At 35.8% G+C, this 17709-nt stretch overlaps 2 protein-coding genes across 2 annotated transcripts in view; one reads left to right on the top strand and one right to left on the bottom strand.

Annotated features, from left to right (window-relative positions):
- Nucleotides 1-12607, top strand: part of col23a1a (collagen type XXIII alpha 1 chain a) — a 150827-nt gene extending 138220 nt beyond the window's left edge. Inside the window, exons 17-31 of the mRNA XM_051859681.1 lie at nt 698-775; nt 2173-2226; nt 2383-2427; nt 3457-3537; nt 3648-3701; nt 3799-3864; nt 4186-4212; nt 5057-5116; nt 7945-8016; nt 8321-8347; nt 8478-8531; nt 8681-8767; nt 8997-9065; nt 10098-10136; nt 10718-12607. Of these exons, the coding sequence (XP_051715641.1) occupies nt 698-775; nt 2173-2226; nt 2383-2427; nt 3457-3537; nt 3648-3701; nt 3799-3864; nt 4186-4212; nt 5057-5116; nt 7945-8016; nt 8321-8347; nt 8478-8531; nt 8681-8767; nt 8997-9065; nt 10098-10136; nt 10718-10768 (864 nt within the window). The 3' untranslated portion in view covers nt 10769-12607. The remainder of the gene's footprint in view (nt 1-697; nt 776-2172; nt 2227-2382; nt 2428-3456; nt 3538-3647; nt 3702-3798; nt 3865-4185; nt 4213-5056; nt 5117-7944; nt 8017-8320; nt 8348-8477; nt 8532-8680; nt 8768-8996; nt 9066-10097; nt 10137-10717) is intronic.
- LOC127494088 (putative monooxygenase p33MONOX) lies at nt 12608-16776 on the bottom strand. Its single transcript, XM_051859682.1, has 4 exons — nt 16561-16776; nt 15937-16038; nt 15657-15833; nt 12608-14095 (listed from the first exon to the last, which is right to left on the bottom strand). Exons 3-4 carry the CDS (start codon nt 15766-15768, stop codon nt 13893-13895), a joined length of 315 nt encoding a protein of 104 aa, XP_051715642.1. The 5' UTR covers nt 15769-15833; nt 15937-16038; nt 16561-16776; the 3' UTR covers nt 12608-13892.
- Between the last annotated feature and the right edge of the window lie 933 nt (nt 16777-17709).

The raw sequence follows: 17709 nt of genomic DNA, 5'->3' as shown, positions 1-17709 counted from the left end.
CCTAGAGATGGTTGTGTGTGAAAATCCCAGTGGATCTGCAGTTTCTGGAATACTCAGACCAGACCGACTGGCACCAACCACCATACCACATTCAAAGTCACTTAAATTACCTTTCTTCCCCATTCTGAAGCTCAGTTGGAATTTCAAAAGTTCATCTTGACCATGTTTGTGTGTCTCAATCAGCTCCCTAGTTCAGTAATCAGGGCACTGAGTCGGCCATTTTAAAGACGGTCTCAATCGCAGAATCCTTCTGAAACATTTACTCCTTAAAAAGTCCCACAATGCACTGTGAAAACCAGAGAGCATTGATGCTCACTATGTTCCCTTAACGGAAGTTTTGACGCGTGAAACTCACTGCACATAATGACACTCGATAGAAGTTATTTAAAATGCAAACCATTATTTTATTATATTTCAGAATAAACACATCGCTAGTCAATCTAGTTAACGTGTTTACAGCTGAAATGTTGTACATATATGTAGAAAAGTATTTATCATAATGTACTTTAAATAACATTAAAACAATGTCAGAAAGATATCAGTTCTGCTGTTGTTCATAAATACCAGTAGTGATGTTGTACAATGAGGATACTGTCATTTTTAATACTTTAGAATTATAAAACAACACCAGAGAAACATCTCTCCACATCTGAGAATACTTGCACATTTGTGTTAACAGTTGTTTTCATCCTGGCAGGGCCGCCCTGGTGATAAAGGCACATCAGCATCCGGTGACATCATTGACTTCAATGGCAAACTCTTAGATGCCTTTCAGGTGAGCTGTGATTTTACTGATGGTAATTGCTAGAAAAACTTCTCAACAACTTATAAAACTGTTATTTTTACCAATCAGTCATCTGGATTCATGTAAATTTGATGTTACTGGTTTGACTTCCTGTAATGCAATTATGTAGACCACAGATGAATATAAATTCATGGTTATATTAAAACCAAATGACATTTTGTGTTCTGAAATCTAAAGTCTGACATTAGTTGATTCTTTTCTGGCAGGCCATCAAAACCATCAGTGTCTCGGTAACTGTACTGTAGCATGGGTTGCCATTCCTGCATTTTGTGTTTTTGTGGGGGTTTTTTGTGGGGGTTATGCAGCCTGATCCTTATCCTTAACAAATACTCACTGTGTCTGCGTGAACAGTTCATTACACACACTCACACACACACATGCACACAAACACACACACACACACACACACACATATATATATATATATATATATATATATATATATATATATAATTATTATTATTATTTTTTTTTTTTTTTTTTTGCAGTTGCCAAAATTAATTTGAGTTACAATAATGGTTGCTTATTGTGTAGATTCATCAGTAACACTTTGCAAATAATGTATTAGTATAATAATTTTATTATTGATACTACTATTATTATCAAAGCCTGTAGCATGTATGCAACATTACGTTGTAAGACAGTGAAGTAAACATGACTGACAAAATAAAATTCAAAATAATTGCTCAAATAATTTTACTTTACTTGGCTATGCTTCATGTAACATTCCGTGATAAATTTATGGAATTAGATGCAATTAGTAGCAAATGTTGTTGTGCATATTCTTGTTCTGAGAATGTGTATCTGGGTTGTTTAATGAATGGTACTTGTGGTCACATTTATAATGTCTGTTTAAATGTTCTGGATGATGCCCTTCTTTGAAAGTCTGAGTTTTGTCACACAGCAATTGGGAAATAGGAGGAAAAATTAGGAGATTTGTTATTTTTTACATTTGCAAGACTTTGTGGTCATCTCTATCAACAGTGTAATCAGACTGAAATGTTTATCGAACCACAACCCTTGAAAGCTCATTGTACAGATACATTAAAATATGGTGTCAAGGAAATTTAAAAAAAAATCTGCCATAATTATGGTTTGTATACATCTAAAAAATAGCAATATTTCCTTCAAAGAATGCCATCAACATTGTTAAGCATCATTCAGGATGTTGTTTTCATACTCCAAAAGTTTCAGATCCCACGGGGATTACACATTAAGAGTTATATTGGAACAACATTTTCCTGTTTTATAGCAGTCATAAAATGAGGTCTATCAGAGGTTTGTGGTTCTCAAAATGCAAAGTGGGTTTTGCAAAAAAACATTTTCTAAGCCTTAATTATGTCTGTTCCATTTGCTTCCCAAAAAAGGGACCACCTGGCCCTCCTGGACCCCCGGGACCACCAGGAAAAGAAGGTCCAAAGGTGAATTTCATTTACATTTTATCAAAATTTCCACATAATGAGTGGCTCAGTTGGAACATGTGATTGTCAGAGACTATTTAAGTCACCGAGTTTGATCTAATTAATAGTATAATGAGAAATATCAATTTTGTACTTATGTTTTATTCATCCAAACAGGGTGAACTTGGTTTGCCTGGGCCTGCTGGGGTTGATGGCGAAAAGGTGATGATTTATAAGAATATCAGTTGTTTGATATAAATATGCATAATTTAGCAAGGACAAGAGCCATTGTCTTCATTATTTGTTAAAGACTAATTTATACACTACCCGGCCAAAAAAAAAGTCGCTGTTTAGATTTTAATAGGTAAATACTTAAGAATCTATGGATAGTTTATTATTACAGTGATTATTATGTTTCTAGCATGTTTTATGTTTGGCAACGGTTCTTTTAACCCTTAAAGATGGAGTGTGTAGCATTTCATTTCTTAAACCATGTAGGAAGACACATCATGACCATATTCCAGAATGACAATGCCAATATTCATCAGGGTTAAAATTGTGAAAGAATTTTTCAGAAAGCATGAAGAATAATTTTCACACATGAATTGGCACCTCTGAGTCCTGACTTTAACCTCAGTGTAAGTTTTTGGGATGTGCTGGAGTAGACTTTACAGAGTGCTCACCTCTTGCATTGTCAATATAAGATCTTGACCAAAAATTTATGCACCTCTTGATGGAAATAATATCACAACATTTATTTCCATCAAGAGGTGCATTGATTTTTGGCCAAGATCTTGTATTGACAATGCAAGAGGTGAGCACTCTGTAAAGTCTCCTCCAGCACATCCCATAGACTTTTAATGAAATTAAGGTCAGGACTCAGAGGTGCCAATTTATGTATGAAAATGATTCTTCATGCTCCCTCCCAACAATTCTTTCACGATTTAAGCCTGATGAATCTTGACATTGTCATCCTGGAATATGGCCTTGATACGTCTTCCTATGTGGTTGTTTAAGAAATGAAAAGCTACATACTCCATCTTTTAGGGTTAAAAGAACTGTTGCCAAACATATAACATGCTAGAAACATAATAATCAATAATGATCCATCCATAGACTCTTAAGTATTTGCCCATTAAAATCCAAACAGCGACTTTTTTTTGGCCAGGCAGTGTATTTGTTCTAAATGAACATCACTGAGGTTCATGCAAATTAACTGCATATCAATATTTTGATTAATTTGATCATCAGGGTGATAAGGGAGACACTGGAGAGCCTGGTGAATCTGGAGAGAGGGGTGAAAAAGGAGAAATGGGCCTCTCTGGTCCCTCTGTACGTATTCAAAGTGATAAGATACTCTTCATCTTCTCTTCATCTCTTTCTCCGTCTCAATCTTTTCAATTTTTTTATCATATTGTTAATAATAGTCTACTGTGTTATAGGGAGTGGATGGGCAGAAAGGAGAGAAAGGAGACTCTATACTAGAGGACAATCTGGTCAGTACAATTGCACCCACATTTATTGACTCATTCATTAATACTCTAGTATCAGGAGTTCAGTCATCTTCAGCTGTGGTTTTATGACTGTCTACAGGTTCAGATGATTTCACAACCAGGACCACCAGGGCCTCCAGGTCCACCAGGACCACCTGGATACATGGTGAGACACATTTTAGACAAATGTGATTTTTCATTTTCAGTTAATTTGATGACATCTGATAACAAATTTGATGACCGATGACAGGTTTTTTTTTAGAATTGACTGCCATAAAAGTGGAATGAATGAATGAAACTCATTTTAATCATGTCTCATGCTTTTTTTCTTTCAAATTTTATCTGTATCATATTCACAAATGCAACCAAACTGTACTTAACCTAACAATATGTTTTAACTTGTTTTTATGCCATCTGCAAGATCATGACTTTTAGAAGCGATATCATAACATCATTCAAAGTTTGTGACCGTTATTATCTGTTTTAGGGTCATCGTGGCATACCAGGCCCCAAAGTAGGTGTATTTTATTATATTTTATTTTATTTCATTCCATTTCCAGACTTTAAACAAAAGCTGTGTCCCAAATGACACACTATACACTATGCACTATGTACTCAACCATGTAGTGCATGAATTTTATAAGGTTATTTTGTCATTCATCATCAGAGTCTGATAGCCCCCCTCCCTCCGCTATGTAATTAAATCTGTGACAGTTGAGTGCATGAAGTGTCCAACATTCCACACTTCATTTTTTTGGTTAATCAAGTGCATCATCCAAGTATTTAAAGTGTACTTTTTCTATGTGGAATTAGAAGTGCATAAGTACACAAATTGGGATGCAACTAAAGTCTGTTAATTTATGGATTTCTAAATTGAGTGATTTATTCAACTTTTTATTTTGACATGAAACTCATCATCATAAACCTAATGGTTAGAGAGTCGGATTTGTAACCCGAAGGTCGTGGGTTTGAATCTCAGTACCAGCAGGAAATGTGGGTGGGGGAAGTGAATGAACAGCGCTCTCTTCCACTCTCATTACCCACAACTGAGGTGCCCTTAAGCAAGGCACCTAACCCCCAGTTGCTCTCCGGGCGCTGCAGCAAAAAATAGCTGACCACTGCTCCGGGTATATGTTCACGGTGCTGTGTGTGTGTGCACTTGGGGCACAAATTCCGAGTATGGGACACCATACTTGGCCACACATACTTGGTTACTTTATCCAGCAAAGTTTTATTCCATGCATTGTATTGTGAATACATATTGTATCAGTTGTACATATGTTGTACACATATTGTATAATTGTACATATGTAATACTGATATTGTATCAGTCTAACACTATATTGAATCTCTCGCAGGGTGATCCAGGGGAGAGTATTAAAGGAGAGAAGGGAGAAATCGGTGCTTCAGGAATACAAGTGAGACAACCATCTAATCCCATAATTCACTAATTAGTTTTTGCTTAGTTGGGGACACTTGATATTCAACATTGTTTTTGATCTGTGTAAGCAAATAAGCTCAAAAGGGAAAATATTAATAATTAGTCATAACTCATTATGATTAATTATAAATATTTGAATCAGTTAATCAAAATTAACTTAATGTAGCTGAATTAATATTACAATCAATTAATCTGTTCGGCCAGCGAACACTCAGTATTGATCGTCTATCAACTTTTCAAGAAGGATTTCTTAGCACATAGCTGTGATCGAATCGTTATCAGGGACATTGGTTTATAAGCAGACCAGAATCAACTCGCAAGAGTGTGCGCACAAGTTTTATTTAACTAAATCACAAACACATTAACTAAACTAACAAACACAAACATACCATTCACGCAGTGAGTGAGTGGAAAATGAATTTGAACCGTATCATAACAGGGGAATGAAATAATGGAAAGGGTAAATTAACAATTGCTGGACAAACCATCAGTTTCAATACTATAAAGCACCTTTGTTAAAAGGAGTTCACAATCTTAATACTAAATTGCCATTTAGTGTTCACACAATACTTGCAAATGCTTTAGCTGTCCGGATCTGCAGGCTCAGGAGAAATCCTTGATGGTTCGGTCCGCTGGTGTGGAAGTTGTAATCAATATCTTCTGCGTTGATGAATAAATTGAAGACAAACTTTGCGCTATTAATTTGACTCTTTTGTAGTCGCTGCAGTTGTGCATGGCTTGAAGTGAAATGGAGGCCTACCAGCCCGGCTCGGGCCGGGTGGCCCTCACTAAGTATCAACAGGAACAAGAACAAAGAACCAGAAGAACTAACAGAACTGTGATTTTCGTGGGGGCTTTTTGAACTCTCCAGACAGTCGAAACCTTGGCTTGGTCATGGCTTGACCAATGGGAAAGGTGCAATTCTCTGGCGGGGGATTTCCTTTGTTTGAAAGTGAATTCATTTGCCTGGGTTTGTTGGTTTGTGTCCATTTATACTCTGATAAATAGAACAAACATACAATGCATTCTATGATATTTTGATGTCCACCAACATGTGAGTCATTAAACAGGTAATTTGATAGTAAACATCAACTAGATGAAATACATTATCTCATAGTTCCAACTTTCAGGCATGCATAACACTATACAACATACGAAAGAACAATATACAAACAGTAATAATACACAAGATGTACTGGGGAAATGCATGTTCATTCATTTAGATGAAGTTGTCAATGAATTAGTGGCAAAGATTCCATTTTTATAAACCGAATGATTCTGGTGACCTGTGTTTTCCTGATAAAACACTGTCTTTGAAGTGGATGTTAAGAGCAAATGGTGATAGCGCTCAGTGGGGAAGCCAGACATTAGGGGGCCTGGCATGGGTGAAGGTTTGGAAGATGTTGAGCAATTGTGTGTTTGATCTATTCAGATGCTACATCTGCCTACACTGACACCATCCCAGACTCTAAGTTGGAGCGCTAACAGTTAAAATCCGTTTCTGATTTTATTGTTGCAGCGTTTTACTTGCCGATGTTTTAAAAAATATTTTTATTTTTGGTATTTTATATGCTCTTTTGGTGGTTTGTGGAGTAGACTCTCCCGGGGGGATAATTTTTATCCTCACCGGGGATAAAAAATAATTCAGCAGAGGCAGGGATACATAGACCAGAACAGGGGAAATCCCCACATCCCCCCCTACAAATCGCACCCTACTTATAACATCTGTAAGCCATAACCATAACATATTTGATGTTTGAGCCCTTTCAATCTTGGTTTATTAAATTGCACATTGCTAAGACGATTATGGTAAAAGTTACCAATGACTTATTGATGGCTTCTGACCCTGGAGGTATTTCCATTTTTATTCTTCTGGACCTAAGCTCAGCCTTTGTTACTGCTGAACACACATTATTACTAAGTCATCTTGAAAATCTTTGGTGTTTCTGGGATCTCCTTGGACTGGACACAGATCTGAAGTTTGGCCTGTCTGAATTGGTGTACCGCAGGGTTCTGTCCTTGGCCCTTTACTTTTTTGTTTAGTTTTTTAGTTTGTCCTTTTTGTCAGTTATTAAGGTCTCGTGGTCTTAATTATAATTTTTATGCTGACAATACACAAATTTACATTAATTCTAAATCAGAACAATTTGTGGATGTATCTTACCTCTGTAACTGTTTGAATAGCTAACCATTTTCAGAAGAAATAATGCTTCTCGGCTCGCCCCATCAATTGTGACTCATGTTTGACCTTCAAAACCCATATACAGAATGTTGTTATGGCAGTTTTTTCCTTTACTACCACTGAAAGACTCCTTTGTCTTTTCCCGCACTGACTACCGTAAAGAGCTATTAGTCTGTGTTTTGAAACCGACTCTCAATAAATTACAATGTTTGCAAAACTCAACAGCCCATATCCTGACTGGGGCTAGTGTAGGTGATCATATAGCTCCTATTTGGGAATCTCTGCACTGGCTCCTATTCAGGTACTGAGTCGATTTTAAAATCCACAGGTTAACCTATGAAGGACTTCGTGATTTAGCTCTGCAGTATTTAGCAGACCATTTAATTCCTTATATAACAAAGCAAAATTTGCGTTCTTCTCAGAGTGCTCTCTTGGCTGTCCCTAAAACACAGCTTCGGGTGGCAGGGCCTTTGCTTTCCATGCCCCAAAATTGTGAAATTCCATTCCAGCTGACATTAGGAAAGCAAAATCCCTTCTTTAAACGTTTTATTTTAAAAATGGCTTTTAATTAAATTATTATTATTATTATTATTATTATTTATACTTGTCATTATGTTTTATAGGGCCTTCAGGGTCCTCAAGGGCCCCCGGGTTCAACAGGATTAGTTGGTCTTCCCGGCACAAAGGGTGAAAAGGTAATCAACTAATCATAAATTCAACTTTTGTAATGACCATTTTGTTTGAGCAGATGTATTTGTGCTGTTTGTTTTATTCTTTTTATCTCCTTCTCTGATTTGGTATTTTCTTTCTTCTAATATTGTGTTTTACAGTATTTTTTATTATACTACACTTTGTGTTTTTTTTAAAGTGCTTTATAAATACATTTTGATTTGATTTGATGAATGTGAAATTCAATGCCTAAACCTAATATGACTGGTACTTTCCAGATAAACCACAAAATATAAATATATCTTAAATTATATATTTTTTCTTTCAAAGGGAAAACAAGGGGAACCTGGATTAGATGTAAGCAGAACTAGTATCTATCTATCTATCTATCTATCTATCTCTATCTATCTATCTATCTATCTATCTGTCTGTCTGTCTGGTGAATCTCTTGTTTTCCGATGTAAGTTTTGATATTCTTGTATTGTAGGGTTTTCCTGGCATTAAAGGAGACAGGGGTGAGCGTGGGGAGAGAGGAGAGAAGGTACTGTGTCATATTTACCTCTGGGAATCAATGAATACATTGTTTCATGCATGTTGAAAAAAACATGCTTAAATGATTTACTGACTGTACATAGTTCTTGACTAAAATGATCTTGTTGAATTCATTGCTATGGTTCGTCCTGTTCACAGGGAGATCGTGGTCCTGTCGGAAAGAGAGGCCTCAAGGGAAAGAAAGGTGAACAGGGACCGCCGGGTCTGGACCAGCCCTGTCCCGTGGTGCGTGTTATAGATACTTTTGAGATCCCATCTGGAAGCACAGACATATCGCAGACATCTTTTTTCCTTTTTCCACATTTCCTCGCCTTTCTTCTGTATGTTTCTATAGACTGATGTTCTTTTTCAGTTTCACTTTGATTGGTCTCTCCAGAGTGAGTGTGTATGTGTGTGTTGTTTGTTTTTAGTCATTATAGGAGTGTATATTGTATATGTGTGCTTTCGCTGACAGGGAGCTGATGGATGTAAAAAAGAGGCGGTGGAAATGGGGCATCCGGCCCCTGAGGCCCCCTGCCCACTGGTACAGTATATCTGCCTGCTCTCTCTCGCTCTCTGTGCCCTGTTTCTGACACTTCCTGTTTCACCTTTATAACTACTCCTTTTAAACTATCCCATGTCTGTCACTTACATACACTACTGTTTAAAAGTTTATGGTCAGTAAGGTTTTTTTTTTTTTTTTTTTGAAAGAACATTTTTTTTATTCAGCAAGGATGCATTAAATTGATCAAAAGTAGTAGATTTTAGACAAAGGTTAAGAGATTTCTACTTCAAAGAAATGCTTTTCATTGGACTTTCTATTTATTAAACATTAATAATAAATGTTTCTTGAGCAGCAAATCAGTATATTAGAATGATTTCTGAAGGATCATGTGACACTGAAGACTGCAGTAATGATGCTGAAAATTCAGATTTGCCATCACAGCAATTAATAACATTTTCAAAAACAAAAAACTGTTCTTTTAAAATGTCATAATATTTCAATTTTTTTTTTTTAATCAAATAAATGCATTGATGAGACTTCTTTCAAAAACATGAAAAAATGAACATTGGAACGGTAGTACATATACAACACACACCTCTGAGATTTAAGGGTTATAAACCTAAGACTGATGCATAAAATATTAACTAGGTTTGATAAGAAACATTCTAACTTTTCGAGCATTATGTAATATCTGATTAATATTTTATTAGTGTTGCTTACTTCATAAAACCTTAGCATTATTGTGATGAGTTTGGCAATGGCAGGCATTCAAAAAGCTAGTTTTCTTGGTGTTGTGATCCTTTGAGTTTGAAGGTTTTTAGGTTGAAGTCTATTTATTATTAAAAAAATATCAGATTAAACATTCAGCATACAATGATTATTAAATTTTTTTGCATACATTATTAGGATTTTGTGTGCAGTGTGTGCTTACAGGCAATTATAACATTTGACGTTTTTTTTATTTATTTTTAGCCATTTATTTATTTATTTATTTATTTTTTTTAGCCATTTTAACATAATAAAATGGCAATAAAATTGCTTACACTTTTTTTTTTTTTTTTTACTTTCAAGGGTCCTGATGGACTTCCAATACCAGGTTGTTGGCACAAGGTCAGTGAAAAGTAAAAAATGCATTTATGATACTTAAATATACCATAACCATGTCTGTACAGTTCATGTGTGTGACTTTAATATTAACAACTGCCTATTTAAAATGAACTGACTGCAGTGTGCTTCAGTACACATGCCCCACATAGCTGTTTTATGTTGCATTTTTGGACGTTTATTTTAGATTTGGGTTTGCTAATCACTAATATTGTTTGTTTGTTGTTCTTTTGCAGTGATGTGTAACCTGAGACATGTCTTCTGTACATATTGATGTGATATATATTGGAATTTCATACAGCTTTTTCACTTTTTAAATATTTTTACATTTTATAAAGACAAGAGACTTCGATGAACACTCATCAGTTATTTTTTCATAAACCAAATAGTGGATGCTGTTTTGTTTTTTTGTTTTTTGTGGTCTGTTTGGGTTATACAATTTTTTTTTAAGTCCTGGAGCATAAGATGACAGTATTGTTCACCATCAGCTGCCTGTAATGAGCTCGGGGAATGTTGCATGGGCATGCTGGACCGACCCGCTCAACTGGTGCCGATATTTTTCTTCACATCCCCTTTTGTTTTTAAAGGAGCAGGGAATGCTTCAGAAACTCAAGAGGAAACGTCTCTCCCAGCCTTGATGTTCTTCAAGAACCCGAGGAGTTTCAATGACTTTACGGTCCCTCAGGTGACGGTATCTCAATAATATTGGTTAATATTGACTGTCCTCAATGTGCAGGTCGAATGAGGGTGCAAACAGCCCTCGCTATGGTCAATATTTTTCATGGAGGAACATAATTGAGCTCTTGGAGTTGATGAAAGATCAGGGATTGGCCTCATGGATGCAGTTGCTCCACAGGACAGTAACAGCAGCCTGAAATAAGAGGCTTTGGCATAGAGGTGATACAGAACAGATCACTATTTTGAGAATATTAATGAGCAGTAATTTATGATTTATTTCTTACGTGTTACTGTTTTATGCTTGGTTTTTTGTAGTTTTTAACTCACAAGCAAAAACACAAAGCATCAGGAATTGACGCCCAAAGACTTAAGTTTTGGATGGCAAGCATTTACATATTAATGCATTTATCATTTTCAATAAAATAAATACTACATCTGTTTTAAATAAGCACAGCATCATAGTGAGCGAGAATATTGTGTTATATTGTACCTGTTTTTTATTATTTCTTTAATACTACTGCATATGTTTTGTTGCTCACATTTGTTGTAATACTTTGTATAAGAAATATGGTAACTGTGACTACCTGCCGTTGTTTTTAACGTCACAATCCTTGATACATATTCCATATTATTGTTCATAGTAATTTATGGTATATACCAATGTGCTTTTTGAAGATGGCAAAACTGGTGTTTTTGTAACCTCAGTTCAACCATCTCGAGGACTCAAGTTTGAGGCTGTTTATAAAATTGACAAAGTATTGCTTTATTATATTTAACAGCATGAAGCAAAGAAAACAGAGATTCCATTTTATCAATCTCATTTTGTTTCTTTGGTTTTTACACAGAGAAAAGACATCCAGAAGAGATGTTTTTTAGAGACGTTTTTAAGCATGTTCAGCATACATTTCCATTATGGTGTACCCTCTTTCAGGGATTTACAACCATTCTACATAAGCTTTTATCTAATATTTATTGTTAATAATCAAATAACCGGTGGTCAGTTCATATAAAGGTTCTTGTATGCATAACATATATGTTACAGATAACGGATTTGAATTTTTAGAAGCCTGTCTTTGGTGTCAATTGGCTGACTAAATGTTCTGAGTAACTATTGTGATTTACATAACTGTAAAAATCTTGATTGACCAATAGTATTATAGCAACATTTTAGAAACAAAACAAAATGGGAGGACATTTTGAGAGCATTTTACTTTTCTTTTTTTTTTTTCTTTAAATTTCTTTATAGTGTTTTTTTTTTCCAACGCAAAGAATGTTTTATTTTGAAGATATTGAAAGATTTTGCTGCTGAAACAGTATTTGTATTTAATAGTTGATATGGGGTAAGGAAAACAGCCTTACCAACTGCCTGACAGCCATTACATGCATTGATTTTCTTTTGAAGATGTTTTATAAAATAGAAATTAAAGTTTGTTACAAGTAATCTTAACTTGCCTTTCCTCTGACCTTGGTCTTGGTCAAAAAGCTGGGTGCCGGTGGCATTTCAATAGTTCTCCACAATCCACATTCTGCTCTGACTTTCTCTGACGCTTTTCACGGTCCAATCAATTCCTGATGTATGAAGTCAAATCCTACTTTTTTTGTGATTGCATGAATATTCTGTTTCACTTGGAAATATGTCATATTTCGCAAGTAGTAAGGGTGCAGATTCATGACTTTAAATGCCAAGGTAATTAAGAATTGCAGAAACACTGTCATACTTTGTCCTTTGCTTATTTTAGTGATATCACATAAAATCATGTGTCTTTCATTAAAAAATAAATCAAATATCACAATCAAAATTGTTCATTGTGCTTGACAGCGGTTTTATTATAGGAATCAAATACTCATACTGAGCATTATGAACAGGTAATATGTGATACAACACGTGACTGGCGTTAAACAGTTTGGCCTGAGACGCAAAAGCCACTTCGGTCTTTTTAAATGTAACATAATAAAACAGATTCCAGCACTATGGAAAAACTACAACAGGTGAAGTTGAGCAGAGTGGAATATTGTAAAGCCAAAGCATTTCCACTACAAATGTACAAAATAGCAACCGAAATGATTCCAGCTTCAGCATATAAAGCAACGCTTCAAAATATTACTTGGTTGTTGTGAGATAAATGAAAATATAACACAAAACTATACAGAAAATACATTTAAAAACATCTTGTGTGCAACGTGAAACCCAGTGATAGGAATGAGGCGCTTTCAGCATGCTGATATAAAACAATGCTGTAGCTTATTGCACACGGGGCACCACACATGACAAAATATCACGGCAATATCTCGTCATTGATTAATAAAATAAATTAGTAATCTGAACTAAATTGTTCAGTTCAGTCACAAAAATGGCGCTTAAACATGTTTCAACTATGTAGAAAGATGGATACCTGACTGTTTTCTCAAACCTGACTTCTAGATTGTATGTTATTTAGTGGCAATTAACATGCATGCAACAGTATGTTATGCTGTTTATGTGCTTTATAACTACAACATGTGCTGCTGTCACTGATGAAATCCATCAATTTAATGGAAAATGCTGTTGAAACAGATTTAACACACACAAGCTTTTCAAAATGGGCCACAAAATTCAGATTTACTGTCAACAGATGTACTCATGAATGCATCTCTTTCCTAAAAACACAGAAGCATATTTATGCATATATGTAATTATGCATATTTGTAATTATGCATATTTTCACTGCAATTTTATGTAGGTTTTTAATGTGGTAAATTTAAACCATAATAATCAAAAGCAATCACTTCATCATAGCACACAGTAATTCAAAAAAAACATTCAAAATGTTCAAGAAAAAGTGGTCAGTTTTGGCAGGGGAGTGAGGTGGTGGGGAATGCAAATAAAAACAACTATCAGTGATGCTTGGCACTAATGTAAGAGATTCTATGTCTCTTATCTAATTTAAAGGGAAATTCTATTAAAACTATATTGGGAAACAGGTTAAGTTTGCATGTGGTTACTCACAAGAGACCATAAAACAGCAAGTGACAGATCTGTCGATTTGTGCTGTGATGTGTATATAAAAGGCGAGGAATCTTAAGAGAGTTGACGACTTGTGGAGTTCAGAAGCCTGAGGGAGTGAGAATGTTCATGTCTCGGTGTCTCAGTCTGTGACAGGATGTTTTCTTTCCCTCCTCGCCACTCATCTCGATCTTGGGAGAATTGAACTTGGTAGGATCTTCAACAGTAAGGTTTATCTGGGTCTTTATGGCATCCATTGTATTGGACTTCTGAACCCCAAAGTACGACTGCAGTGTGAATCCCCCTGTAGTCATAGAAACAGCAGGAAAAAAAAAACATTTAAAGTGTATTATGTTATATTATAGAGTTAGTTTACCCAAAAATGAAAATTAGCCCATGATTTACTCACCCTCAAGCCATCCTAGACATATGACAATCTTCTTTCAGATGAACACAATCAGATATATTTAAAAAATATCCTTGCTCTCCAAAGATTTATAAAGGTAGTGAACGAGGGTCATGTTTTGAAGCCCAAAATAAATGCATCCATCATAAAAAATTTTTTAAAGAGAAATGTTGGAGGATTTCAATATAAGAGGAGCTTCACTTTGTTGCACAGCTCTATTTGTTTGAACCGTGAGAGGCGTCTAAGCTTACGATACTCCTACATCTTGTCATCATACATCATACATTTCACAAGGCCTTTATTAACCCCCTGGAGCCGTATGGATTTTATTTATGATGGATGGATGCATTTATTTTTGGCTTCAAAACAGGCCCCCCGTTCACTACCATTATAAAGCTTGGAAGAGACAGGATATTTTTAAATATATCTCTGATTGTGTTCGTCTGAAAGAAGATAGTCGTATACACCTAGGATGGATTGAGGGTGAGTAAATCATGGGATAATTTTACTTGTTGAGTGAACTATCCCTTTAAATGTTCTTAATTTTGTTCTGGAGGTCTCCTACAATAGGTTTACATGCACCCAAGGTCAAAAAACATTTAAATTTTCTCATAATATACACTATAGCATCAGTTCAGTGTCTTAAAGGGTTCAATTAAGGATTCTGTCTCTCTAAACCCCTCCTTTCTCAGAGCCTACTCTTCTCCGATTGGTCAGATGGCCCAGTCTGCTGTGATTGGTCTACCGCTTACAGCACATGTTGGAAATGAAACACCAATTAGCATATCTGAATTTCTTCCTCAGCATTTGATACACAGTGATACAAACAGTAACCATGGTGACAGTTTTACTGTATCAATTCAAGTCCTCATTCTTTGGAAGTGCAAGTAAAATGGATTTGCTCTCGCAGCTCAAAAAAAAAAAAAAAAAAAAGTGTCTTCTAAACATGTCGACAACACAAACCAAACTCTTCCAGTCTCGGCTACAGCTACAGTGTTTGCGGGCGGATCAAAGTAGACGTTCTTGGACAGCCAATGAAGACCATAGGCTGGCATTATGCAAATTTGTTACAAACCTATGTAGGCTCAAGCAGGAAGTAAGACTGGAATTACTGACGACTCATTTCAGGCAGTTCAGAATCAGTTCTTTCATTTGGGAGACAATAACTTTGATCTTTGAAGAGATTTTACATTCCCAAACAGTATATAACACACAACATGAAAGGTAATAACAAAAAAAAACATAATATGGGGCATTTAACACACATTTCTTGTCTTATGGTGAATACCCCAAAATTTGGTACCAAAATCCATGCTCAATATTTTCACATATCTGCAGAGTCTCAGTTCCAAACAAATAAAGCATAAAGGAAAAAAAAAAAACAAATTTTAAGTTATAAAATTTAAAATTTAAAGCCTCTTTAAAGCTAGAATAATAGAGCCATATAAGAGGTTCTTGCCAGGTGTGTTGGTTTCTGATCCTGGGTCAGTGGGGGATTTCTGCACGATGGGCCGCACCCCAAAGAGGCTCCATCGCTCTCCTCCCCGTCCACCTCCTTCGTTACCACCCATCGTAATGCTTGTGATGAGACTGCTAGACTCAGTATTAGGGGTGAGGACTCTGGCTAAACCAGCTCCTGTCGGGAGGAAAAAAAGAGATAAATTATCAGTATATATATTGTAGTTTGTTCTTTACAAATACAATTATTTATTTAAACAGTATAACCACACTGTTTTCACCTGTGCGTGATGTTTATGGTATGAGGGGAGGGACAAAGTGATGGACGGTGCTGATGTTGAAAGCTTGTCCTCTCTGAAGTCCTCGTTTGGCATCCTCAACTCCTATAAAAATAAAGAAAAATAACAGTTTAATATGTAACCAGTGGTGCGTCAAAAAATGCAGGTCACTCCCATGGGAAATGTGTATCATAGTCTATTATTATAGTGCTATAAATAACAGAAACATTGCAAAACAACCTGACGCATGTCTATTCATCTAGCGCTATTTCAAAACATAATAAAGGTTTTGGTTATCTAAAAAAATCTGAACTAAAATGCTTTGAGAGTAAACCATCACCACCCAGAAAGCTTACAACAGTAAACATATATAGCCAAGACCTCAAATGATGTGCTGTACACCAGTCTGATGACCACCTAACTGTTAACAACAGCTAATGTGTAACATTAAACAGATGATTGTAATATAATAAATGTCATATAATGACGTTAATCCAGCTCTCTTGACATTTATATCTGATATACTGAATTTATTCTCGTTTCTGTAGTGTTTAAATTGCTGCAAACCAAACATTAGAAGCTTCCAAGCGCTGGTAAACAGGCCGTTGTTTACAACACAGAACCAACCTTTTCCGCTCTATAGCTCGTTTATTATCCGATCCAGCAGGGTCTTCCATTTGGTCCATGTTTATTAAATTAAATATTCGTTGTTTATATGCTGAAGAAGTCGGAAAACACCGAAAAAACGTCGTTAAATTGGATTTTTCAAGCTAGCGCAGGGATGTCCAATAGCGAAAAAGAACAACGCGTACAGGCAAAATGACGGACAGGAAGTTCAATCTTTCAGAATAAAAGTACCCTGCAGGCGTATGATGAGGGCGTTAACTCCAGACACACCTCCAGTACAGCCCAATGAAACCGCAACAAGACTGTTTGAATTTATATTTTGAGGCTTCAACAAGCCAGTTTATATTTACATCTACTGTGAGAATAGTTGAGAAGAAAGGGTCGTAAACGGTAATAAAGTACGAGATAAGATGTAAGTACTTAAATTAAACATTTCATTTTGACAGCTGTTTTAAGATAGAAATGACCGACAAAAATAACCAGGGATGCAAACTAGTAAAGTTTTGTATAATTTCGTGATTCATGTAACGTTAATGTAATAATTAGTAACGTTAACTCAATTTGAGGGGACATGAAATATTAACGAAGCCGTTTTCATCATACTAGGTTAATAATGCATTTGGCAATTTGCACATATCGTGAATGAATTTAATAAGCTTAGTTACCTTTCCTGGTAGCCTTCAGTAAACTAACTTGTCTAAGAAAATGATTCGTAAAACATATAAATATCAGTTGACCCTATGACTTCTCAGGGACTAAGCCTAGCAACACCCCCTGTGGCCTGTTGCATGAAGCTAGTTGAACAAACTCTGAGTTTCAGAGTAGGTTTGCAGTTGACAAATCCAGATAAATCCAACCTGGTTTAGATCAATTTCAACTGTTGCACAACGCTCGGTATAAACTTTCTCTGTCAACTCAGGTTTAATCCAGAGTTTGCAAAGCGCATGCACCTGAAAGTCTGACACGTGCGGCAAACAGCCAATCACACGGAACAAGGAGAACGTCAGTTTGATTCACTTCTCGCGAGAGAGCCGCGCAATTCATGTCGCTTCCAAAGATTAAGAGATCGTTATGAAAAATATGAAATAAAACGCATTTACAAAGCAGGAATAAACACTGATGCAGTGAAAGTTTGAGAAGGCAGCTGAA

Source organism: Ctenopharyngodon idella, chromosome 14 (genome assembly GCF_019924925.1).
Source record: "Ctenopharyngodon idella isolate HZGC_01 chromosome 14, HZGC01, whole genome shotgun sequence".
Classification (NCBI taxonomy): Eukaryota; Metazoa; Chordata; class Actinopteri; order Cypriniformes; family Xenocyprididae; genus Ctenopharyngodon; species Ctenopharyngodon idella.
The sequence above is the reverse complement of the archived record's forward strand: the minus strand, read 5'-3'. Positions and strand labels throughout refer to the sequence as shown.

Bases quoted from the DNA above. Each gene is read 5' to 3' on its own strand.
- LOC127494088 (XM_051859682.1), bottom strand. From the start codon at position 15,768: ATGGGTGGTAACGAAGGAGGTGGACGGGGAGGAGAGCGATGGAGCCTC. The intron at 14,096-15,656 runs GCAAGAACCTCT...CTATGACTACAG, and splicing joins ATCAGAAACCAACACACCTG to GGGGATTCACACTGCAGTCG.